The 27414-nt window shown below is 38.5% G+C and overlaps 1 protein-coding gene and 1 pseudogene across 2 annotated transcripts in view; one reads left to right on the top strand and one right to left on the bottom strand.

The window, feature by feature from the left end:
* Window positions 1–1450: 1450 nt before the first annotated feature.
* The window catches only part of AVL9 (AVL9 cell migration associated), a 58340-nt gene continuing 32376 nt past the window's right edge, over window positions 1451–27414 (bottom strand). For both annotated transcript variants that reach the window (XM_027539491.1, XM_027539492.1), the window contains 8 exons: window positions 24426–24495; window positions 23607–24139; window positions 16382–16516; window positions 14179–14398; window positions 11560–11677; window positions 8996–9049; window positions 8391–8479; window positions 1451–5995 (listed from right to left, as the gene is read on the bottom strand). In XM_027539491.1, the coding sequence (XP_027395292.1) occupies window positions 5880–5995; window positions 8391–8479; window positions 8996–9049; window positions 11560–11677; window positions 14179–14398; window positions 16382–16516; window positions 23607–24139; window positions 24426–24495 (1335 nt within the window). In that variant the 3' untranslated portion in view covers window positions 1451–5879. The remainder of the gene's footprint in view (window positions 5996–8390; window positions 8480–8995; window positions 9050–11559; window positions 11678–14178; window positions 14399–16381; window positions 16517–23606; window positions 24140–24425; window positions 24496–27414) is intronic.
* On the top strand, window positions 15778–16317 carry LOC113891446 (annotated as a pseudogene).

Genomic DNA, 27414 nt, shown 5'->3' with positions numbered 1-27414 from the left:
AGACACTGACTTGATGCTGAGAGCCTGACTGAAGGCTTCAACATTCTCTGCAACTACTTGAGAGTATTGCCAGGGAAGGGGTGGCAGCAGCGGAGCCTTTTCAGCAGCAGTAGAGTTGTTTGACTAGCAAGTTTTAAACTTTTCATTATGAAAATTCTCAAACATATACAACACCAGAATAGTCTAACAAACTCCTGTGTACTCATCACCTGGCTTCAACAATGATTAGTATCTTATCAAGTGACTTGCATCATTTTCCCCACAGTCCACAGCTCTGGGCCCCAGGAGTGAAGCTAGGTCCAGTGAAGGATAAAACCTACATTTAGAAATATATGACTTAGTTTTTGTATTCTGTGGGGATGTCAGTGGTTCCAAAAATAGGTATATACATGGGATCAAGAGCAACAAGTATGACCATTCAGTTCTCCTACCCCAGAGGCTCCCAGCCTGACTCCATAGTCATACAACGCATGTTACCTATGCTGATGACTAGACCTTAGCCATCTTGACTGGAGTGGATCAGTCATGTGACATGAAAGTCGAAGGCCAGTTGGCGGTTTGTCGATTGTAAACTTGGGACAGATCAGTTCTGTTACTGAGCAGTTCCCTGAGCCTGTGATTACTGCAGGAGGAGGGAAGCCCTTCACAATGGGTGAGTCCTTGGAAGAAACTGGCTCTATAATCATGCTCCTTCTAGATGTTGCCAGATTTGTTGATTATATCTCCCATCCTATGAGAATGAACGCCAGGCAACGCTGATCCAGGAGACGAAGGGGGACCATCCTCTCACCATGGCAGAGCCTGAAGTGTAGGTCCCTGGGAAGGCAGGTCCTAGGAAAAGGGGAGATGCCAGTAGTGTCGAGCTCTACTGCCTCAGTCACCTTGTCAGATCCAGGCAGCAATGGTCCACGTTGTAAGAACACTGGTACCTTAAACTTAATCCTGCACTCAAGGAAGTGCCCATTCCCGGGAGGGCAAAGAAACTTGTCTCCTTCTTTGAAGCTGTTTTGCAAAACAGCTGTAAGGAAAGAAACCATGGTACATGGAAATACATATGAAAATGTGTTAGGAGTCCTCAGTGGCAATGTCAAGGCTATTTTGAAGCTCACCAGTCCAGATGGAAAAATGAGTTGCTTGCGACAATGCCCCTGTCCCCTGGGGATTTCTGTCAGTGCGCATGTGACAAGATGTTCTTGCATGACCAAGCTCTGTTTGGCGGTATGCTGTGTAGCCCCAGGTTCTGAACATTCTTGCTGCAAGGGTAACCACCTCACAGACTCAAGTACCACCATAAGTAATTTCAAAACGACAGAGAAATGAGCAACGAGTCCTCTAGTTCTGCTAGTTTCCTAATAAACGAAGCTGGCCCTTCTGTGCATTGGTGAAACAGGCCAGAAACCACACAGAAACATGAAGGGTACTTCTAAGAAGACAGACCAAATACACTGTATGCAGGACAAACAGGATAATTTATTCTCATTTTTCCTTAAAAGAAGGATACAGTAGAAGTTTTATAGTTCAGTATGATTAGATGTGATTTATAATTTTAACATAAAAAAAATGACAACAGAAACAAATAACTAGTACAAATTATAAAACTAACAGAGCAAAGAGAAACTACCTTTCTGATCGGAACATGTACCACAGCTATACTCCCTTAGAAAACTTTCTAAGTTTTCTAAGCTAAAACTTCTTAGAAAGGGATCAGAGGAAAGCCTTTAATCTCAAGTATTTAAACTATTCCTGTACCCACTAAATGTTTTCAACAACTTGTTAATCAAGTGCTTCCTAAATTTAGGAACCAGTGACCAAGTGGCCTGAAATAAGTCTTGATCTTATCTTTCCAGCTATAAATTATTACTATTTCAAGAAAACAAAATATTTTCTAAGCAACGTTAAGTTTTCTAAAAACTTCAATTACCTTTTCTGGCTCAGTACCTGACTGAAATGTTCAAATGTTCATATTGCACACAAAAAAATTTGAGCAGCATACTATATGAGTGTGAGAAGCTGATGAATATTAAGATTGAGGAAACTCCCTAATGAGTCACATTTACATGATTTAAATATATACTTTCTATATCTTTAATTAATATAAGTAAAAAGGTAATCTTTAGAACAGCACAGAAATACAAATGCATTAGTTTTATAAAATATATTCAACCCCTTATACGTGCAACAATCTTTTAATTTTGGAGCTGCCACATAAGGGAGCTAGTTTCTTCTCCTTCATATGAAAGCAGGAAGTCATGTGTACAAAGTTATTTATGTGAGAAGAATAAAGAAACACATTCCTTTTCTTTGTCCTTGACAAATATTTATGGAATGTTGGGAATTATGAAAAAACAATTCCAATGTTACGAAGCCCAAAGACTTGGAATGAAAAAACTCCTAGCAACACATTGCTCTACGTGGAATGAGACAATCTTCTAGAAACCAGGGCTGCGTTCTCTATCTTGTTTAGAGGGTACCACAGAACTGGGTGGGCAGACTGAATGCCGTGCCGCTCTGAATACTCTGGCCACACAGTCAGAGCACGCCAGTGTCAATACCATCTCCAAAGTCCCAGCCAACTCCCCAATAGAATAACAGGCCACATTCATCGGCTACCATCCTAACAGGCTACTTTCCAAAACTGCTGAAGCAGGTAATAGTTCAAGGGTTCAGGATTAGTCCACTGGCCCCTCCAAGAGCTGGGTGTTCCTAAACTCATCACCACACCTCAGGGAAAATGGCCACTGGCTTGAACTTCCACTAAACCAAACCAAAATTTGCCTGCCAGGGAGACAAAGTTTCATTTTACAGCTTGTAACTAGCAGATGAAAAACCTAACTTCTTCATTAAAGAACTTGTGCATCCTTTAGCATATTAAATACTGCTCCCAAAATACTTTCATGCAGACTTTAAGAACCTGTCTCTCAGCTTTGCAACAATAAATGTCTCATCTCTCCCTTCAAAGTTTGTTTCCTCCTTGCCTTTCTAAGTAAATTATCCTTAAAAAAAATTCAATGTTTAATATAGGACTCAGAAAGCAAGATAAGATTGAGGAGATCAGGTTATATGCTCTGGTCTGCTGCCCAAGGATATTACTGCTGTGTTTCTTAAAGGAAAAAGTGGAAGAGAATTGTTTTAGGGTCGGAGGGCTGGCAAATCACTAACGGATTTGGGGATAGACTATTCATCCTGGTTACAAGAGCCAATGCAAATACAAAATAACCACAAGCCACACTTCGACAGGCAACTTCTATTCATTAGCCTGGGACACTTGGGGCAGCTTTAGCCCTCTTTCCCTTACCTATGTCATCGTCATTACAGTGCCTAGTAGGAATTAAAGCCAGCCAGGGACTTTTTCCAAGCACTATCTTTAAGTCACCTGGATAGCAGAGAAGTGTCCACCAAGCTGTGGATGCAGTCTGTATGCCTGGCGCACTCTGAAAAAGCCTGGCTGACCCTAGCTCCCTCAGGCCTACTTAAAACACTCAGTTCTCAGACGAAAGCACTGTGTGGCCAAGCAAAGCACTCATCTTTACCAGTGAGATGTCCACAGACGGCCACATCCGTGCTGGCTGCTACGGCTCACAGAGCCAGTGACTGGAGGAAGCTACTGTTTCCATGCTGCCGCTGGGCGGAGCCCAGAATCCAAACCTGAAGCGCAGGCCCCCAGGACCAGGGGCCAGGCCTCCTGCCTCTCCCTGTGCTGGCTGCCCTGGGGCCCCGCCAACAATGTGACAGCCTGCACTCCCTGAAGACCCCCCTACCTCCTAGAACCTGAAAGAATAAATATAGTTATGGTCTTTTGACCGTCTCTATGACAGAAGTTCTATCTTCTGAAATATTCATTTTATGTTGAAAGCCAGTTTAATGACCACTGTAAGGGTAGAACTCTTAACTGGAAACGTGAAGAGAAAGTTCCATTAAGGTGTGCATTAAAATGGGGAGTGATAGCAAAGCAAAGTTAAATTTTATGTAACTATTTTTATTTCAATGGAATTCCAAAGTGGACTGGGCTGCTTTGAATGACAAGAGATGAGAATTCACCCCAATCATACCAAATCAAACAAACTAAAGGATGAACCAGCAGCATGCTGGCTGACCCTCACAGCACTATGAACGCTATCTGATGCACTATCATACTCTAGCCAATGACGCGCCCTCATGAAACAACGAGATGTTCGTCTCAGTGCAACTTTAAAGTACCTTTTAAAACTTTTGTTCGGTACTACCTTCTTCTCTTCAAACAGTATTTTCCTGAGAAAGCTTTCCTAGAAGTAAAATTAATGTTTCCCACAATAAGCCCTTTATCATCAATGAATTCTTAAATTATTATACTCAAAGGGAAGTATGCTTTAGGTTTGTAGGACTTGTGTTAAAACACAAATTGGAAAATTCAGGGATATTTGGATTATGTCCCTATGCTTCATTTCACACACCCCAGTAGTGCTTCTTACACAAACATTTCTTAAAGGATAAATCAAATATAATCAAGAGTCCCCCTCCCTAATTAGGCCCCTGATTTTCTCAATACTTGTCACATCAAATGTAGATTATATTCACAATGTATTTCCCAAGTATCTTTTGTTACTGAAAAAGCAGTCTGTCGCCTGTAAGTACTCCCTGAGAACACCCAATCAGAGTCCCCTTGAAAAGCAAATGAGAGCTGAGCCTGGCAGCTACATGAGGTCTAGATGTGTAAAAATCTTCAGTTGTGAGCACACCTGTGTCTAACATGAACCCAGATGTCCTTCACAAAACATGACTAATGTCATGGCTGAAGTTTTTCTTCTCTCGCTTTTCTAAATGTGAGCCAAGATGAGAATTCTATTTAATATTTACAGATCATCTTTTCTTTTGTAAATGCTTTTGGAAGGGGGTAGACATTGATTACATGAGGATTTTCTATCAGGGAAGGAGGAAGGCCAAGTGCCTCGAAAAGCTTCATGAAGAGTAAGACTGAGAAAAAACCTGTTAAATCTGTAAACACCCAATGGAAAACCGTCCAAAAGAAGAAATAGAAGGCACAAACTTCGGGTTAAAAAACACATGTAAAGATTGCAACGTTACTACAGTCAACAGAACCCACCTAGGTCCTTAAAAGTCTTGCCCTAAATACACAGTTAAACTGTTTCAACTCTGCTGTAACCATCACCATGCTCATTCTTTGCACATCTACTTGAACAATTAGGAAGAGGAGGAAAGCACAGTGACACTCCTTGACACCTCAAAGCAAGTGTGTAGGGTGGGAAAAGGATACATTAAAATCACAAAACATTCCATCCTCAGAACTACCACCTCTGACTTCTATGTTCCAGGAGGAAGTGAATGACAAATTTGTTTTGTAGGTAAAGAACCCACAAACAAAAAAATCCTTATATAACTCAGCAAAATAACAGCAAAAGGTTGGATTGTATGGCCCCTCCACGCTATCAGAACATTTTAGGGCTCACTTTAGAGAAATTAAAATAGTAATATAAATTAATCTTAGCACATATAAATATCCATCTGGATATTCAAACAGCAACAACAGAACAAAACGTACATCAAGGAGAAACTTTTCTAAAGTAAACAAATGTATAATGTCAGAACTCAAAATTCATTAGAAGGTTCGCTGTGTGTTTTAATCAGGCTCAGACTGAAATAAACATAGTCAATTTAAACCCCAACCTGGGAAGCCGTCCCGGCTGCGGTTGTGGTTTTCATCTTTTCAGTGTCCCATGACATTCATTTAGATAGAGGGCAACCGTCCATGTAAACAGTTCGACCTATTGGTCCCCTGCTGTGGACCTGCAGCCGATGAAGAGGAACAGTCTGGGAGCAGCAGACAGACAGGGGACGCTTAAAACTTAAGAAAGCGACAGCAGCTTCTGGGTGGCTTGCTCGGCTCAGGGTTTCCCGTCAGGCAGCTCAGTGAGACTCTGTGGAGTGGAACTGGTGAAAGTAGAAAGCCATGAAGACATAGCTGTCTTCGCACTGGAAAAAGCTCCTCCAACCGACTGGCCTGAGTGGAAAGGAGGGGAAAAACAGAAGGAAAATGGTCTTCACTTCTGTTAGGAGACACTGAAAAACCAATGCTACTTAACTGCAACACACTGATATGTTAATAGGTAGTGCAATAAAATTGACACTTCTGGTTTCAAAATAATCCCTTACCATGGGAATGTCTAAGAGGAACCTGACTGGGTATAAGATACTGCTCTCCTAAGTATTTTGAAAGTCTTTGGGAAACTTTTCCCAGGCTAGTGGTTCTTAAACGTCTTGGAGAGCTAAAAACAAACAAAAAAACACAACAAAACAAAACCAAACTTCTATGTGCTCTCTGTAACCCAAATCCAAGTTTATAACTGAAAACCACCTACAAGAAAGAGTTGTTAGGCTGCTTAGGGAAATTTGTTATTGTCATCTAAAATCATGTTGCATCACAGGACTTCCCTGGAGGTCCAGTGGTTGGAAATCTGCCTTACAAAGCAGGAGAAAACGGGTTTGATCCCCCATCGGGGAACTGGCATTCCACATGCCTCGGAGCAACTAAGCCTATGCGCCACAACCACAGAAAAGCCTGCAGCGCTGCAAGACAGGCCCGAAGCGCTCAAATAAATAAAATAAATAACCATGGTGCACCAAATTAAAACATACAGAGCTCTACCTGCCTGAGGTCTGTTTTGCTTTTAACAGCATTATCTCAAAAGCTGATGTTATAATGAAATTATTTAAGTTGAATCATACACACTCACTGTTCTTGGAGAGGGGAGTGTGCAAGAAGGGAACAGGCCATAGAATTTAAATATCAGCAGCATCACTAAAAATTAACTGACATCATATACCTTTGATGAAGTAGAATTTTTCTATCAAAAACAAAGAATTCAAAATAAGTCAAAGGTATAATATTGTATGGAAATAAATGCTTATATATTTAATTCTATTCCCTTGTACAGGGGTGACAGGACTGTGTACCCCGTGTTTGTCTTTAAGTCTGTAGAATAGTTCTCTTACCCATCTCCAGATGTACAGGACATTAGAGCTAGGAGGGCCCTGGCACAGAGATCACCTAGTTCTGGGGCTTTAGAGTTGTGTTCAGTAAGGGTTAGTCAGCTAACCTTTAGCTAACCCTTAGCTCTCAGGAGCTAAGGAATGAGATGGGCCCAATTTTTAATACTGATATTACAAAACAAATGTAGCCAAGTGTAAATAACCGGACACTTGAGATAACTGGGAGTTCCCTGTACACTGTTACATGATTTCTTTAAGTCTGAAATAGTATAAAAGTAAACAGTTAAAAATGTAGGAAAGAAGGAACAAGAAATTTCTTTAGAAAAAGAGATGGCTGCTACTGCTGCTGCTGCTAAGTAGCTTGAGTCGTGTCCGACTCTATGCGACCCCATGGACTGCAGCCTACCAGGCTTCTCCGTCCATGGGATTCTCCAGGCAAGAACACTGGAGTGGGTTGCCATTTCCTTCTCCAAGAAAAAGAGATGGAATAATCTTCAAAACAGCCAAAGTGAAAAAAGCTAGGTACAGAAGGATATACCTAACAACCGTTCGTCTGATTTTGGTATCAGGGTAATATACCCTCATAAAACAAGTTGGGAGGTATTACCTCAACCATTACTTTCTGAAAGAGTTTGTATAAAATTAGCATTATTCCTTAAGTGTTTGATAAAATTCGTAAGTAAAGCCACCTGGGCTTAGATTACATTTAAAAACTTGTAGCAAGCCTTTAAACTTTAACTCAATTATTTAATATATTTAGGGCTATTCAGATTTTCTATTTCTTTACTGCACTGGTTTTGGCAATTAGAGTCTTTCAAGGATTTTGCAGATTTCATCTAAGCAGTTGAATAACTGGCACAAGATTATTCATAGTATTACCTAATTATCCTTTTAATTTCTGTAAGATCTATAGTGGTATCCCCTCTTTCATGCCCAATACTGGTCATTTGTATCTTCTTTTTCTCTTTACTAGTCTGTAGAAGTATCATTAATGTGATCTTTTCATAAAAACAATTGTTGGTTTTCACTGATCTTCTTTACTATGTGATACTACCTTAAAAGACAGCTGCTCCTAATGCCTACTTTATTATTATATAAATAGTACTCTACTATTTATAAAGAACTGTGGGCAGCTCAGAGACAGAAAGAGAAATCCAGAGAAGTTTGATTCCTGATAACAGATATGACAACATTTGCTAAACTTGGTTTGGCATTATCTAGTGTCACAAGCATTGTTTTAATGAATAAGACCAAAATTAAAAAGAAAAACCACTGTATATTCAACCATCTTGCATTATTATGTGATACACACATCTCTGCAACTTTATGTTTTTATCAATGACATACTGAGGATAGAGAAGAGATGTTTTATGATTCCAATCTGTTCCTGCCTAAGACATCCTTACCAACAGCTTTTCCTGTTTGTACAACATTCCGACTTGTTGTAACCATGACGTTTCCAAGTTTTTTGCCACGCTCACTGTTTTGAACAGAACTGAGTAAAGGAGAGAAATGTTAAGTAAGTACAGTTAAAAAAAAAAAAAAATCACTCACATATACATTAACCACTCTATAATCATCCCCCAAATCAGAATTATTGAGAAAAGAAGATAAATAATTCATTATTTGTTATACATCAATTAATTTACTAATATTTTAAATACAGGAATTTTCAGAAAATTTTAAAAGAATATACAGATGAGCCAGAAAGTGGTGTAAGGACATAAGGATGTATGGTTATACATAATTTGTATGGTCATAATTTGCTGAAGTTACTTCACCAGAATAAAAATGGCAAATCCTGCTATTAGTTCACACCATTCTCCATGGAACAGCAGTGTTTTCATTTTGAAACATACACACTGCTGAGCTAGAGAACTTATGCACATATTTGGTTACTATTTGAAGCACAAGTCTATGAAGTGGAGAAAAACAATTCCCAATTAGCGATGAAACACATGGCATGAATTCAGACAGAAGAACGTTCCTAGTATTTTCCCTAAATACTCACTGTGAGAATCTTAACTTCATGTCTGACACTGAGTACTGTCCTTGGAAAGGATGGCTGTAAAACAAAGTTTGAGTTTAGACTATGAGTGTCTCACCAGTGAAGCTGTAACACAGAGTTATCACAAGGAAGTGTCAGGAAACTGCACTGGGGTGACTCAGGCGGGCGGCGGTGCTCCAAACTCGACACCGGAAATAGGGCTCTGATCACAGCTCTCCACTCACAGTCACGCAGTCTCTCTCAGCTTATGTACTTTGCTTGTAAAATAGGTGTTTTTTTTCCTTGGGTGGGGTTGGTTTGTGTTAGTGCCGCCCTAATGTTCCTCTTTGGTCTGAGGTGGGGCCCAAGCACCAACATTTTAAAAAAGCTCCTGGGACAGTCAGGGTTAGAGTCGTTGACTTTGGACATGGCTTGATTCTGGCCATCTTATAAATGGGTGCTATTGGTCAAAGGAAGATTTAATCTGTGTTATCAGAAAAGCAACTCAAAGTGCAGATCTTAGGGAAACAGTATGTATAAAAATCAAGCAACCTGATCAACATTACACTATAAAACAAGGAATCAGTAAACATTCAGATTCTTATCTCATACACAGGGCAGGGGTCCTTCTGTCAATGTCTAACAAAGACAGTGACCAAAAAAAAAAAAAAAGTCACCCTGGTGAAATTTGCAGCCACTTATTAAAACATTAAAACGCTATTATGTGGCTAATTCACGTGAATGTATGGCAAAAACCACCACAATATTGTAAAGTAATTAGCTTCCAATTAAAATTTTTAAAATGCTATTATGGCTTTTCAAATGATAAATTTATTTACTGGTCACATTAGGCATACATAACAACCTCTCTTTTATCTGGATTTCTGAATCACCAGTTGAAAGCATTGAGAGGACTTAATTTTCTAATCTTTAGGAGTGGAAGAAAGGGTTTCAAAGATCTCAAACCTTACATTTAGTTTTGAATATTTCTAAATTATATCCCCTGATGACAGCTGAAGACTATCATCATTTCTGTTTTTAATTTGGTGAAAATACTGAAAATCTGCTGACTATCATATCTGCATAATTTCCGAATTGAATTTTCTGGTCTTTTGCTTCAGCTTTCTTTCTCCTCAACCTAAATAACCTCAGTTATTTACATAGTTTTAAAAGCACTATTTTCACAATCCTTTAAAACACATGCCAGCTAATCCTCATAAGGACCTGCATTAAAATCTGTAGCGCTGCTTCAAGTTAAAGGTACTACGGCAGATGTAGCAGCTGAGTAAAGATCTGTCCAGGCTAACAGAGCCCCAGGGGAGGAGACAGAGCTGTGAATGGCCACTCCCCCAGCACCACTACAACCAGCGCCACTGGGCAAACAAGCTCACATCCGTTTCTCTTCATTACTCTTTAGAACACAGACCTTGTGGTTAGTGAGGGAGAAGACTTTGAACTTAGACCTTTCATTTAATTCCATTAGTGTTTTTGCCTTTTAATTCTCTATGTTTTTACCACATCCAAATGGCAATCTAGGTTTCTGCCATAGCCCAGTATGAGGACAAAATTCACCAAAACTGGTCCTGAACCTAGTCATGGTTCTTGATGGATAAGTTTAGCAGACATGTTCTCCCAAGCCCTGCTTCCTTGCAGATGCTTCTGCAAGTTACAATGACATAAATCCCTGGGTTTTGTGTGTGTAGCCCCACTAAAGCACATTCCCAAGTCAAGTTTACCCAAGTTCCTAAATAATATGGTAATCAGTACTAAGTTGATTTTTGTCATATTTTCATGAAGAAGTAAAGTTTAAAATACAATGATACACCAATAAAAAGTAATTAAAAAACACATACACCAAAAAAACACAAATGAAAACAAAAGTTCAATGTATACTTATATCATAAAGAAATTAAAATCCTTTAATTTAGAAGTTCCCAATATGTACACATTATATCAATTGATCTCCTTAGACTCCACTCTCCCATTTACATGGTATTTTTTTTCTTAATGGCCCAATTCTCTAGCACATTTAAATGCCTTTTACGTGGAATAAAGTCTTTGCCCAGTCAACAGTCAATATTATGACAGGTATTAAATTTTGTTGGATCTTAGAATCTGATATGGAAATGGCACCAGATTTTACTGATTATCTAGGAATTCAAATATCGACTTTAGTTGTTCACACTTCATATTTTACAATAACCTCTCAGTTTTAACCAGTGCTATTTCCCTCAAGGCTTCTATCTCGCTTGACCATTCTGCTGAGGCAAAAATCCAGAGAAAGGGAGGAAAGATCGATATGACATACGAGCATCCCCACAGGCTAAGACTTTCGTCTCCTAATTATACTGGAAGCTGGGAGAAATGTTAGTGCTTCCAAAATGCCTTGTGCTTTGTGAGTAAGAAGTGTGAATAGGGAAGCAGTTTTCAGCTGCTTCCCTGTACTTAGGAGCCTTTTTTATTAAAAAATCTATTTAAGGGATTCTTGAAGATATTCACAGTATCATCAGAGTTCAGACATGATTTTCTTTATTCAGAAACCCTTTATAAGTCAACCACCTCTATCACCCTGTAGAGGATGTGCTTACTTCGGATTTATTTCTGCAAGTGCTGGATGCTTGTTGCTGTTCCAGACCCTGTAGTTGTGAGTGTTCTTCCATGCTGTAACAAAGGTCGTCCCATAGTCCGATAAGATCTTTTCATTATCTGTCAAGTAAATATTTGAAAGTTGGGCTGGACTGTAGCCAGTCAGGGTTATAAAGATTAATAACCAATAACAGTAAAGAAATGGCTTTAGCCTCCCTGTCCCCTGCTGCTTTCTTGGGGACAAAGCCTACCAAATGTCAGGAATCTTGGGTCAAGTTCCAGAACCCTAGTAAGAAGCTATGTGGCTTTTGCTAAGTCACTTGATCACCTGGGATTTCATTTTTCTTACTAGAAAATAAGGGGGTTGAGCCAAATATTTTCTAAGGTTCCTAAAAACTCCAAAATATTTCCATGTTCTCCTCACCAAGGTAAGGAGGCATAGTACTATTTATTAAAAACTACAGACTAGAGTGGGTTAAACATACTGACATACATATATATATGGAGTAGGCAATTAGGGTATTTTAAAAAATCTTTTCACAAATACCATTTTCTAAGAAAGGAAATTAGAATAATTGGTTCTTTTTAGCCATTCTTTTTTCTTTATCTTACTATTCGGTGAAACTCATTCTTGAGCCTCCATGCATTTCACGGTCAAAATACTTAATAAGGGGATTTTCATATATTTAATGCATAAAACTTTTTGGCTTCATCACTATCAAGAGGAAGCTTCAATCCACAGTGCTTCTTCTACTTGGAAGAACAGACAAGGTTTGGAGAACTAATTCAAATGGCTATTGCTTCATATATTAATTCCAAGTTGCTTGCTTTGAAGGTGAAACATGTGACTTTCGTCGCTGGGAGAGGAAGAAAAGAACATTCATGGTTCTATATGTACCATAAGGAAGTGCTTTTAAGAACATATTCATCAATCAGCTCACTGGGCTAAATTTCCTTTAAAAGCTTGGGTGTGAACCAGACTACTTGGGTTGAAGTCCAGCTCAGTCTCCTACCAGGGGGAAGAGCAAGTTATTTAACCTCTCTGTGCCTCACTTTCTCAAATCTGTAAAATGAGGATGACATGGTATCTACCTCTAAGATTGCTGAGACGATGAAATGAGTTAGTAGATGTTAAGTGCTCTAAAAAAAATAAGGGTGGGTCTCCACACATGTTAAATGTTGCCTCTGAAAATACATAGCTACTGTGTACTCAGGAAAATATTTTTAAGAAGTAAATTAATTACTCAGGAACATACATGACTGGTGGAGACTTGGGTTTTCTTAATAGACAAACTGAGTGATTCTGGGTTAGAGGATTTAATTTGGGGATCTCAGTTGCTACAATTGTAGAAGAGGCAGACACTTAAAAAAAAAAATCCCATTAACAAATAAGGAGTCACTCCATAGATTTCTTAATGAATGAAGAACATGCCTGAAGCCTGGATTTAAAACTCTACAAATACTATCGGAAGAACTAATCTAGGAGGTGGCAGCAGTGGGGTTGATTTAAATATCTACGGACACCACAACGCGAAGGTATTTAAACACTGTGGAATCATACACTTATAAATGGTTAAGACGGTAAATTGTATATGGATTTCACAATTTTTAAAAAAGCAACCTGGAAACAGTTGGAGAGATCTTTGAGAAGCAGGAAAAACAGAAGCTCCATATACTTTTAACAGCCTTACTACCATCACTACCAAATCTGCTGCTGCTGCTAAGTCGCTTCAGTCGTGTCCGACTCTGTGAGACCCCATAGACGGCAGCCCACCAGGCTCCCCCGTCCCTGGGATTCTCCAGGCAAGAACGCTGGACTGGGTTGCCATTTCCTTCTCCAATGCATGAAAGGGAAAAGGGAAAGTGATACGACTCTTAGCGACCCCACGGATTGCAGCCTACTAGACTCCTCCGTCCATGGGATTTTCCAGGCAAGAGTACTGGAGTGGGGTGCCAGTGCCTTCTCCGACTACCAAATCTACTGATTTGCTAATATGCAGGGTGGCAGGTATCCCAGGTGTGAAAGCTCACTGCAGAGCTTCATTTTCTCCTTGAATATATTCGTTTCTATGGGGAATGAGAATTTTAACACAGGAGTGATTCTATGTTTGCCTGATCCATTTTAAACATTTAATAGGGATACTGTTAGAATGGATAAATTTGAAGGTTTAATCATTCAGAATGTGATCTGCAATGATTTCTACTTTTTAAATTTTTTTTTCCATCCCTCATATATCTTAAAAACATGTAAGCAGTGTTTATAAACAGCACTCAACTACTGATATATCCTTCCATATGGTGGGATACTAAGTCATGTAAAAAGTGATGAAGATCTGCATTTACTCTCTTGATACATGTTTATATTATAAAGAAAAACTAAGCTATAAAAAACATGAAAAATGGGATCCATGTTTGCAAGAGGACTACCATGAACACTACAAAACTAAAATCCAAAACATATGCATAGAAAAAGGTCTAGAAGGATATGAATTACTCAAACTGTGAAGAGTAGTTAATTCTATATGTGTGGAGTGACAGGTAATTTTTCTGATTACTTTATTTCTTATGCAATTCAAAGCATCCAGAGTTACAAAATGAGAAAGTGACTGTGAGCTCCTTACCTAGCTGCAGTGTGGCGGCCAACAGCGCATGAATATAGACTGCAAACTGTGCTCGGATCCACTCGTCACCTCCCTCCCAGCCCGTGCCGTCCAGGAAGACGTCGTCCCGGTTCTCAGTCACATGCCTCACTAGGTAATCTGCGAACCTTAGGTCTGCAGTGGTTGGATTGAGCAGCTTCCTAAGTTCTGGATCATGGATCTGGATCAGAGCTTCTTCTACCTAGAGGGTACCCAGGTACAAGTCAGAGTCTGGGCATTCATGCAGACATCCATGCCACACTTTAACTACTGGGAAGTCGGAGTTGGAAATAAAAAATATGAATAATAGCATTCTCAAAAGATGAGCCTAAGAAAGAGAGGTTTTTTATTCTGAAGCTGTTTCTTATTTTTCACTATTTAAAAAAAATGCTCATTTTTTGTTCTTACATGCATAAATACTTAATTTTGAATTATAAAAGTGATTCATGTTGACAAACATTTTGGAAAATATAGAAATGTACAGTAAAAATCACCTTTATCATACAAATAGAAATGAATACAATTAATTAAATACAATTACTAAAAATTTTTGCTTTGACCACGCACAGATACTTTGGGGTATATTTATTATATAATACTTGACACAGAAAGAACTATATGTAACTTACAGGTTAGTTTTAAAGTATAATAATAAATAATCATCAGCTTGCCAACCAACTAGAATGTAACAATAATGTTTAAGAAAACTCTGTGGTCCTTTCATCTATATCCTCCTGTCTTGGAAGGTATGATATATGTATTTTTCTCCCTCAATATTGGGATCCATATAGCTTTGAATCCCAGATTTTTAATTTATTGTATTATAAACATTTCCCCAGGAAGCACATTCTGGTACTTTCTGTTAGGAACTACAGAAACCTTAGGGTGGCTGAAATCCCCTCCACCCATTTATAAAAATTATTTTAATTGTAAAAGTTAACAAATTATTTATACTTCTATATTAATAAGATATAAAATGTTTATCTCTAGCTCCTTCCACTTGATATTGGGGCATATTAAACAAGGTAGAGGTATTTAAACTATTTAAATGATAAACACACTTTTATTGTGAGACTACAGTAAGACTCGGAGAAGGCAATGGCACCCCACTCCAGTACTCTTGCCTGGAGAATCCCATGGACGGAGGAGCCTGGTAGGCTGCAGTCCATGGGGTTGCGAAGAGTCCGACATGACTGAGCAACTTCACTTTCCCTTTTCCCTTTCATGCATTGGAGAAGGAAATGGCAACCCACTCCAGTGTTCTTGCCTGGAGAATCCCAGGGACAGGGGAGCCTGGTGGGCTGCTGTCTATGGGGTCGCACAGAGTCGGACACGACTAAAGCGACTTAGCAGCAGCAAAGTAAGACTAGATTGCCTTGGTAGGAATCCTGGCTCATCCACTTAGCAGCTGTCTGATCCCCTCTGTTCCTTAGCTTCACAGGTGTGATATGGACAGTAACAATGCCTATCTCACAGGTTGTTATGAAAATTAGATAAGTTCATATACCTAAGGTGCTTAGGATGCCTGGCAAAGGAAGCAATTATGACCACTATTAGTGTTGTTACTATGCCCCAAATTCCATTTAAAAAAGAAAAACAGGCTCTTTCGTCTAGGCCGCCGACATGCCATCCAGACTAAGGAAGACCCGGAAACTTAGGGGCCACGTGAGCCACGGCCATGGCCGAGGCCGCACCGGCAAACACCGGTAACACCCGGGAGGCTGAGGTAATGCTGGTGGCATGCATCATCACAGGATCAACTTCGACAAATACCACCCAGGATACTTTGGGAAAGTTGGTATGAGGCATTACCACTTAAAGAGGAACCAGAGTTTCTGCCCGACTGTCAACTTGATAAATTGTGGACCTTGGTTAGTGAGCAGACACAAGTAAATGCTGCCAAGAACAAGACAGGAGCTGCTCCTATCATTGATGTGGTGCAATCAGGTTACTACAAAGTTCTGGGCAAAGGAAAGCTCCCAAAGCATCCTGTCATCGTGAAGGCCAAATTCTTCAGCAGAAGAACTGAGGAGAAGATTAAGGGTGTAGGTGGGGCTTGTGTCCTGGTGGCTTGAAGCCACATGCTGGGAAATTCATTAAATGTTAAGTGCTTTTCAAAAATAAAAAAAGAAAAAAGAAAAACAGGGACCAGCAGTCAAGTATCTGCACTCAGATGTCAACTTACTTCCACAATGGCATCACTGAGGTGTTTCTGTTGTCGAAAAAGGATGTTAGTAGCTCCAGCAACAAATCCTCGAATGGTGACATCAGAGAGAAGATGATGCTGCTGCAATGCCATATAAGGCAAACACAGATATCCCTATGAATTACAAGAGTAGAAAATGTTAGAAAAGTAATGGAACAGCCATGTCTCTCATAACAGCTGGTGTTTTGGTGGTTCCGTCACTAAGTTGTGTCCAACTCTTTGCGACCCCACGGACTGGGCCATGGTAGCCCACAAGGCTCCTCTGTCTATGGGATTTTCCAGGCTAGAATACTAGAATGGGTTGCCATTTGCTTTTCCAGGGGATTTCCCCCACTCAGGGATGGAATCTGGGTCTCCTGCATCACAGGTGGATTCTTTACCAACTGAACCACCAGGGAAGCCCCTCGTCAAGCCTAGACAGCTAATAGTAGGAAAGGAAAGTTCCAGTCTTCCTACAACCTCATGCTATTCCTAACACAGCTGATCTTTGAATCAACACAATAATATACCAATAATAACAACCACAGGTCCTGACTGTATTAAGGCCAGTTAATTGCTAACCTGCTCCATTAATGGTCAAATCTTGGCAAGGTGGTCTAACATGAAGGTTTGTCTTGTGTGACCTCTTGGCTTTCAGTTCAACTTAAAAGCTACTATATATATAAGCTAGGGTTTTTTTTTTTTTTCATTTAGGAATGAAGTACTAATATTAAGCCCATTAAAAGTCTGCCGTTTATTAGAAAGCTGTTCCTTCTTCCAGTAAAATTTTAAAACACAGGCATTTGCACATAACCACCAAAGTACTCTTGTGAGAATAGCAAAGCACTGCATGGCAATTATTTTACTGTCCTATAATTTAAAATGATACAGTATTTCAAGATATTTGCTACTAAATGTTCAAAGCAAAAATGACCATGGCAGTAGTTGTGTATTTAAAATTTCCAGTTGAATTGCATTTGAAAATGCCATTGCCCTGAAATTTATATTTTAACTGCCAAACCACAGCAGGGAGTTAAGTGTACAAAAAATAGCCTATATCCTGAGAAAAAAGGAATGCTAACACTGGAATGATGCACTGAAGGAGTAAATGGAATTTCTGCTGAAAAATTCTAAATCAAGATAGGTCTCAACAAGTGGCATAATTTGTGTATAAAGTCAGGAGGGAGGACTCGCTGAACTCCTGAGTTTGTTTTCTATCAAGTTCGATGACAGCTTTATTTATTTGTTATCCTAATCATCTTTAAAAAAATAAAACAAAACACTGAACCACAGTTATCCAGATAATGTCTTGTTTCTACCATGAGAATTTCTCTGAGGGAAGGAGACACTATTTCTGCTACTTCATGTCCTTCGCTATGTCTAGGATGTACCATACCGCCAGCTATTAGGAGAAGACATGAGAGAAGACTTCCAGAAGTTGGAATACATGTCTGGTAAACTGGTTTCATTCTCCTTCTTGACAATGTTTTCCTCCCCTCTATAAAATGCGAAATAGCAGAAGCAGCAAAAATAAACCCATGTCTATGCCTTACACATATTCAGTATATTATAGTGCTTCTCAACCCACGCCCTCTTGTGACTAAAGGTGGAAAGGACCCATGCTCATGCCAAAGCACTCAAACGGCTGGCAGACTCATGGGTCATACTTTACCTTGTGTGCTGCGTATTAAAAACTTGTTACCTGTTTCTTTTTTTTGGTTACCTGTTTCTGAACATAAATACTACAATGCTGAATGCTCTTTAAAACTTTATATGGACTCCCCCGAATACTCCTACCTCCCCAGCCAGGACTGAGAATCCTTGATAAGGGCACTTTCAGAACTACCAATATTTACAAAGATTGATTCAGTTGCTCATAGTATTGCATTTCACAACTGATTCTGTTAAAGAAGAAAAGTCTGTTGTCAACAGTGGAATTCTTGGCTAAGTCACATGAAAACTAAGAATGTAGTTTTTTTAAAAAGTCAATAGTTCAAAGTTCTTTTTTTTAAATGAAGAAATACAGTCCTTAAAATATTACACATATCCATATTCTTTGACCCAGGATTTTACTTCTTACAATTTATCCTACAGATACACCTGTTCATATGTGAGATTTGTAAAAAGTTACTTATTGCAGCATTACTTATCATTGCAAAAGACAGGAAACCTAACTATTCATGACTAGGGCAATGAATCGGAGAAGGCAATGACAACCCACTCCAGTACTCTTGCCTGGAAAATCCCATGGACGGAGGAGCCTGGTAGGCTGCAGTCAATGGGATCGCTAACAGTCGGACACGACTGAGCGACTTCACTTTCACTTTTCACTTTCATGCACTGGAGAAGGAAATGGCAACCCACTCCAGTGTTCTTGCCTGGAGAATCCCAAGGACGGGGGAGCCTGGTGCGCTGCCGTCTATGGGGTCGCACAGAGTCGGACACGACTGAAGTGACTTAGCAGCAGCAGCAGCAGGGCAATGAATAAATGTTTTTCTATATGATGGAGTACCCTGCAGTAAGTGATGAAGTTCATCTCCAGGGAATATTTTGTTAAAAAAAAAAAAAAAAAAAAAAAGGACATAGATTAGGTAAGGTTGGTTACCAACAGAGAGGGGAATAAATTTCCTGCTATTCTCTGAGTAGCAGGGAATGGAATGAGAGAGATTTTTTATTATTATAGATGCTCTGGAACCTTCTTAATATTGAACCATGTAAAAGCATTGCAGATTTATAAAGTTATTTTAAATAGTAGTTCAAAATAACCTTAAAATTTTAGCATCATCACTTTTACCGATGGTCAATCCAGCCTAAATTTAAAGGTCTCCAACGTACAGAGGTATGGCTTCCCTGGTGGCTTAGACGGTAAAGCGTCTGCCTACAATGCAGGAGACCCGGGTTTGATCCCTGAGTCGGGAAGATCCCCTGGAGAAGGAAATGGCAATCCACTCCAGTACTATGGCCTGGAAAATGTACAGTGGCAGCAAGAGTCTGAGTACATTAAAATACAGCAGCCTCTACACCCAAACACACCACCACTTTCCACTTTTCTAGGGTGCTTTAACTTCTACATTCGGGCTGAGGTATATAATGGCCAAAAAAAAAAAAAAGAAACTGAAGAGATATTTGCACACCTATGTTCACAGCAGCACTACTCACAATAGCCAAAATGCAGAAGCAACCCAAATGCCCATTGATGGATAAATGGATAAGGAAAATGTGGTATATACATACAATGGAATATGATTCAGCCTGAAGAAGGACAGGAACTCTGTCATTTGCTACAACATGGATGAACCTTGAGGATATTGTGTTAAGTGAAATAGGCCAGTCACAAAAAGATAAATGCTCTATGATTCTACTTATGTAAGTATTTAAAAATAGTTAAGTTCATAGAAACAGTGATGGGTGCCAAGGGCTGGGTGAGGGGAGAATGGGGAGTTGTGGTTTAAAGAATACAGACTTTCAGTTTTGCATGATGAGAAAGTTCTAGAGATCTGTAGTACAACCATGAGAATACACTTAATACCACATAATTATGCACTTAAAAATGATAGAGTGGATAAATCTTATATTTGTTTTTTGACCATGACTAAAATGAAGAAAAAGATAGCATCAAAAAACACACCTCAGCTTGGAAAATCTGGCAGACCTGTTGTGAGCTGATCTGTTACAGCACTTCAAAAGCATACTGCCTTCTCCGTTGTGACCTGGGAAGGGCTACAATGTCATCAGGACCAACTGCCACTTTCTTATCTCTTAGGTCTGAGATGATAAGCATGTTTGTGAACCGCAAGCCTCCATACTGTAGGGGTGTCAGTTCTCTCCAAACTTTATCTAGCACTTAAAGGTAACCCCTATCTAAATCTTAAGTATAAGAACTTAAGTTGATCCTGAAATTGATGTGGAAATGCAAAGGGCTAAGAAACTCCTGAAGAACAATAGCAAGAGGGGAAGCCTTTTCTCTGCCTGACACGACATAATGGTAATTAATACAGTGCGTGACTGACCCAAGGATAGATACATGGATGAAGCAGCAACAAAGCACAGAGACAGACGCCCTTCCTCAATATACACAAAAATGAATTCCAGGTAGACAAAACCCAAAATGTGGAAGTCAAAACTACAAAGCCTGAAGTCTCACAAATCATGACAATGAGGGAGACAATCCAGAAGGTTTAAACAATTACTACACAAAAGGAAATTCAAAAGGTTACCAAGAATATGAAAAGATGGTCAGCCTCAACAGTGACTACTGAAAAAAAGACAAGAGCCACGAGATACCATCAGACTGGCTAAATATTAGGAGGTTTGACAATAACAACCATTGGTGAGAATGTGAAGCAAAGGGAACTCTTATCCACTGCTGTGGGAATAGAAATTGTCACAACCACTTTAGAAAACAGTTTGGAATTATTCTAGTAAAGCTAATCTACCCATTCCTTATAATCCAGTATTCCCACTTCTAAGCACTGACTCCTAAAGAAATGCTTGCACGTATACAGCCAAGATTACTGAATAAGAATTTAACAGAAGCGTTATTTGTAGTAACCAGAAACTAGAAACAATGTAGATATCCATCCACAGAATTTATATATTGCAGAATAGCCAAAACCAGAAAACTACAGAGGAATAATAAAACACAACTTCATGCAAAATTATGATGAAACTAAAAATCATGTTGAGAGAGGAGGGGGAAAAATTGTGGTGCCACTTAAATAAATAAAACTCAAAAACATGCATCTGTTACTTTTTAGCTAGTCGTCAAGTTATTTATAGGTTCCCTAAATTTGAATATGACACACTGTAAGCAAGCAAACCAAATATAAACTCAGAAGCAATATTTAAAGAAGTTTAATACATGAAACAGAAAAAATTTTGTTTTCCAACTACATTTACTATTAATTCTTTCTTAAGTTTATTGCTTTACTAAAACAGTTACAGACTGAAACAACAGAATTCTAAATTAAGTGATCTTCTGGTGGAGGCAATTATTACTAAATTTTTAAAAGTACCAGATACATGTAATTTAAAAAACTAAGAAGTAGGTGTTCACCTTTTTTAAAAGTTAAAACTTTCACTTTGAAAAAATTTTTTTTAGTGAATACCTAAAATCACCATAGATATCTATGAATACCTGGGTACATTTCCTAAATTTTCATCTTTCTCCTTTGGTTCCCTCATTGCCCTCCCCTCATCCCGCGGAATCCTGTCCTAAAGTTGCCACCAGTCCCATCTCCTCTCCCTCAGCAACCTAGTTTCTTCCTCACATCCCTAATTAAGCTCTCAGGAAAAGTTCAAGCATATTTTCGGGTCTGGTACCTATAGTGTTTATGTAATAAGCCTCATCTCTAAGACTGAGAAGAAATGCACCATCAGTTTCAAGCCCCAGAGAGAAGACTGGAAATTCGGAGCTTTGGAATCTCTCCAAGCATAACTTTCATATGTGAACACAGTCAGGGGACCAGTCAACTCATTATTCTCTTCAAAGCTTGCTATCTTACTTCAGCAATACTGTGTGGGCATCCAAGCTTCTCTCTGGCTATATTTGAAATGACTTTTCAGGATGTTTTGCTAATCCAGGTCTTCTCTACAAGTATTTTTAAGATCTTCAAGAGAAGGAAAGAAGAAAAGCCTAAAGGCAACTCATTTTTAAGTATATTTCATATTCCAAAGCTGCTGACATCAAAGAATCAGCAATTGTATTTGAAACTGTGATTAAACAAGTTAGATTTGAGTCATTACATAATAAAACAGAAAACCTAAAAGGAAAATGTTTAATTTACCATAATGATGGTGGTAAGCCCATCATATATTCAGTACTGGTGTACAAAGAGAATATTCTGTCAAACAGTTTATTAACAGCACATACAACACATTAACATTGCTTTGTTTAGTTCAGCGACCTCGCAGACAAAACCAAAATCCCCCACCCCAGTTAATCTCCCTCCTGGTATCTCCACAATGATAAAAATTAGAGTGGGTGGGTTAAGTTGCAAAAGTAAGGGCTCCAAAAAGTATAGGCAGTCATGACACCCACATGTGAGTTCAGAAAACCCACAATTTGTGGCTGTTGAGTACACTTAGTAGTCTGAGGGCCCAGAGTTTTCTCCCCAGGCTCCTAAACTCCAGTTTTAAGCAAATATGCATTAGTTCAATCAAGAAACCAATTAAGATAATTTCAACATCCCCTAACAGACCACAAAATGAACAAAGACAGCATTTTCTGCTAACTATTCAGCAATACTGACTTGGGGCAAGTACTTATTTGTAAAACTAGATAAACCCAGAAAGAATTTACCACATAGTGGAGAAGAACTGATGTCAAGTCAATGCTATCCATTTTCTTTTCCATATAAAGTTTTACTTCCAGCATAAAGGAAGGTATTTAGAGAAAAACATAAATTTTGTTCTAGTTACTGGACAGATGCATCTGTCTTTCATGGTTAAACTGAAAAGCCATGGATACAAGAATTTAGAACCTAGTATAGGGCCTGGCACGTAGGAAGGTAATAAATACTTCTTTGACTGAAAAATGAAATGGGACTTTTCATCTTCTTCATTACAAAAAATAATTCATGAATGAGAATAAAGTAGCTTCTCCTGTTAGGATTAAAAAAAAAAAACCAAACCTCAAATGTAGCTTCCAGAATCCTAATATAGTATTACTGACATAAAGAAATGATATCCTAGAAATAAGATACTAAATCAAAGATGCAATTTGTTTTACTATGGTGTGTTTAAATTATTTAAAAAAATTAGAAATACGTTTTGTATGTTTTTCCATAAAAAGATTAAAGATTAATTTTTAAGGCAAGTTAACCAAAACAGTGTATTATATCTATGAAGGGTACTAATATTTAAGTTAGCCATCTAAGCTTTTTATTCTTTCTTAAAAAATTGAAGCTTTTGGAATTATGGTATTTTAATATAGATTCATTAAATGTAATCAAGGCTGTCTTGTTTTTTTTCCCCTGAAGGTAAACCTGACTAATGAAAAACACACCAAACACAGTGATTGCTGACCTCAGTTTCCAAACTCTAATCAAAATCCCCTGCAGTCTTACATCATGGTCACAGGTGTCATAGTACTACACATCTGCTATGTTATTTTACACTTTTCAATGAGAATTTGCACACTTAAATGTGTTCAACACTGAAAGTTAAATTCTGAAAGGAGTTTGTGCTATCCTTATGGGCTTTAATGAAGGACGTTAACTCTTACCTTTGTGAAGATGGCCAGGGGCATGCCATACTGGTCCTCCTCCAAGCCAGAAATCAGCCCTGGTATTAGGACCACCTGGCCGGTATTAGCTTGAGGTTGAACAGTAATCGGAGGACTATCTGAGGGCAAAGAGTCCTTTGGAAATGAGTTTGTCTGTTCTGACCCCACCTGTTCTCGTTCTTTCAAGGAGGAGTCCTCTAAGACAGTAGGATCCAAGGTCTCCCAGTCACTTTCTGAAGACTCTGGAGATGGGCGAGAAGGAGGTTTCAGATACTGATTGCTATCACTGGCTTCTTGTTCACTGCTATCATCTTCTACCTGGAACAAAGGTTCTTCAGTTTTGATGGCTGCATCTCCTCCATGGTTTCCCAGGATTTTCTTGACAGTTCCCAAGTTGGTATTTGAAATGTCAGAAGCAGGCACAGAAACAAATTCATCTGCAGGGGGATTACTTTCCTGAAGCCCAGCATCTTCAGACATACTTTTTCGGGGTCTATACTGAGAACTGTCACTGAGTCCATGTTCAATCATGCCTAAAACATACAATATTGGAGAATAGTTTGGCTTAGAAAAAGATATCAGAAGATAAGAGCTGTGTGTTCTGCTTTAAATAGTGGAACTCCTATAAAAATTTTTAAAGAGCTATGCTTACTCAAATTTTAATTGAAAAAAAGAAAATCTCAGACAAAAGAAAAATCTATTGTCAAAGTAAAAATATCCTATTAAAATAGACGGTGACCCTAACCACTTTGTCCTTGAAAATTTTTATCATTCAAAGGTCCAGAATAAGTAAGAGAATGGAAACTGCTACCCTCTTACCTGGAAAAAGGGATAACACAGTCATCAGGGCACCCACCAATTTATTCACTGGAGAAATATAAAAGAGAACCTGAAATGGAGTCAATCAAAATTAAATTAGAAAATCCACAAGTCCACAATGACACTTTTTAAAAAAGAAAAAAGCAAAGAAGGGAGAGAAGAAAACTCTTCTTTATGGAAGTATAACAGCTAATAAATACAGAATTTATGACAGAATCAGAAAACCATGGTTCAAGTAAAAATTACCAACGGATGCTGAAACTATTGTGCAAGGCTCTTGGGCAACAGGATATTTATTCATATTAGCTTCAAATTTATCATCCCACAGTTCACCTATTAATTGCAAAGGAAAATAACAAGTACTAATATGAAGAAACCTGGCGATCACCACCTTAGTCAAATGATCAAACTTCATATCACCAATAAGAGAACAAGCAGTTATGGGCCTCCAGTTATGATGCCCCAGGAGGACACATCACTACCTATACAATATTCTTGCCAAAAAAGTTTAGTCTGAAATGAGAAAAAGGAAAATAATCATACAAATCTAATATAAAAATGCAACTAATCTGGATTATTAAAAAAAAAAAATCCATGTTATAAAAACAGAAACAAAACAAGAAGCGAGGTGGTAGAACTGTTTGAGATTAAAGAGAGCTAACAATGCAATACATGATCCATGGTCCCCAGATTAAGAAAAGCAAACAGTTTATAGCACATTATTATGATACCTAGGGAAATCTGAAAAGGCACTGTACATTAGATATCATTTATTATCTCAGTGTTAAATTTCTTGAATAGGAAAATACTTTTGTTATGTAGGAATATACCCTATTCTTTTTTAAAAGGTTTTATTTATTTACTTTTGGCTGTGCTGGGTCTTCATTGTTGTGTGGGCTTTTTCTTTAGTTGCAGAGAGCTGGAGCTCGGAGAAGGCGATGGCACCCCACTCCAGTACTCTTGCCTGGAAAATCCCATGGATGGAGGAGCCTGGTGGGCTGCAGTCCATGGGGTCGCACAGAGTCGGACACGACTGAAGTGACTTAGCAGCAGCAGGAGCTACTCTCCAGGTGTGGTGTGACAGCTTCTCATTGTGGTGGCGTCTCTTGTGGAGCATGGGCTCTAGGGCTCACAGGCTTAGCTGTCCCACAGCATGTGGGATATTCCTGGATCAGGGATTGAACCTGTGTCTTCTACACTGGCAGGTCAACTCTTTACCACTGAGCCACCAGGGAAGCCCCAGGAATATACCTTTATTCTTAAGAAATATATCTGAAAATGTTTAGGGATGAAGTACCGTGGTTCTACAAATTAGTTGAAAATTATTATGATTCAGGGAGAAGAATGAATGTATATAAAACAATGTAATGCAGAAGTGGCAAAATGCTACAACAGATGAAGGATGTAAAGTGTCCATTATAAAATTATTCCATCAACTTTCTTGTAGGGTTTTCAGAATAAAAATTGAGGGATAGGGTTCAGTTAGATACACAACTACAACTAACACTAGTGATAATTAAATGAGATGAAAAAACAAGCATATAGTTGCTGAGGTGAGTTTTTTTTCTTTGTTTTAACAATTAAATCATTTAGTAGCACGAAGTCATATCTAATAAAGCATGGTGCCCACAATCACCTGTGCTCTCCTTAAACATTGATGATTTAAGGAGTAGTGTGTAAATACAGAGAAACCAAGACTTGCATTAAAGGATGTCTTTACCAAGTGAATATAAAAAGGGTATACCTATGATTTGCCATGTTAAATAAAGTCTACTTGATCATAAATGTGGCTAGACTAAGTATTATTTTGCAAAATTTTTTTTCAGATATATGTAACCATGTGTGCTGCATTGAAAAACATTTTTTTTACAATTATAAGTTGCAATAAAAATTTGAAACTTACAACTAAACAACAAAAAACCAAATCTGATTAAAAATGGGTATAGGATTAGGGAAGACATTTCTCCAAGGAAGATATACAAGTGGCCAACAAAAACATGAAAAGGTGCTCACATAACTAATTATTAGGAAAATGCGAATCAAAACCAGGAGATACTACCTCACACCTATTAGGATGGCTACTATCAAAAAACAAGCAAATAACAAATGCTGGATAGAATGTGGAAAAATTGGAACCCTTGTGCACTGTTGGTAGGAATGTAAAATGGTGCGGCCACTATGGAAAACACATCAGTTCCTCAAAACATTAAAAACAGAACTACCATGTGATTCAGAGATGCCACTTCTAGGTATACACTCCAAAACACTGAATCCAAGGCCTTGAAGACATTTACACAGACCCATGTTCACAGCAGTATTATTCATGAGAGCCAAAAGGCGGAAGCAACCCAAGTGTCCATCAATGAATGAAGGGATAAAAAAATGCTCTATGTACATGCAATGGAATATTATTCATCCTTAAAAAGGAAGGAAATTCTGACATCTGTTGTACATGGATGAACCTTGAGGACACTGTGCTAAATGAAATAAGCCAAACACGTATGATTTCACTTGTGAGAAACCTAGAATAGTCCAGTTTATAGAGACAGAAAGTACAAGGGTGGTCGCCAGTGGTGGGAGAAGGGGTGAAAGTGGAGTTATTGTTTAATGGGTAGAGTTTCGGTTTTGCACAATGAAGAGAGTTCTGAGGACAGATGGTAATACCACAACAACGTGAACACACTTAATGCTATGAAACTGCACACTTGAAAATGGTTAAGATGGTTAATTATATGTTACATGTATTTTACAACTAAGAGCTTTTTTTAAAGGTTGAAATATTGCACTAGTACATGCTTCATTCTTTTTTTTAAATTTACTTTCCTGTTTGAAGAAAGAATACATATTCATTCAGAAAACCAGAATAAAGAAAAGTATTTCCTTGTTAAAAAATATGCATGGTCACCAAACTGTTGCTGTCTTTCCTTCCAATCTCATTTAAATGAATAAATACATTTATTTATAAAATCAGAATCCTGGGCTTGATATG

The sequence above is a fragment of the Bos indicus x Bos taurus genome, chromosome 4, assembly GCF_003369695.1.
Source record: "Bos indicus x Bos taurus breed Angus x Brahman F1 hybrid chromosome 4, Bos_hybrid_MaternalHap_v2.0, whole genome shotgun sequence".
Lineage (NCBI taxonomy): Eukaryota > Metazoa > Chordata > Mammalia > Artiodactyla > Bovidae > Bos > Bos indicus x Bos taurus.
The sequence above is the reverse complement of the archived record's forward strand: the minus strand, read 5'-3'. Positions and strand labels throughout refer to the sequence as shown.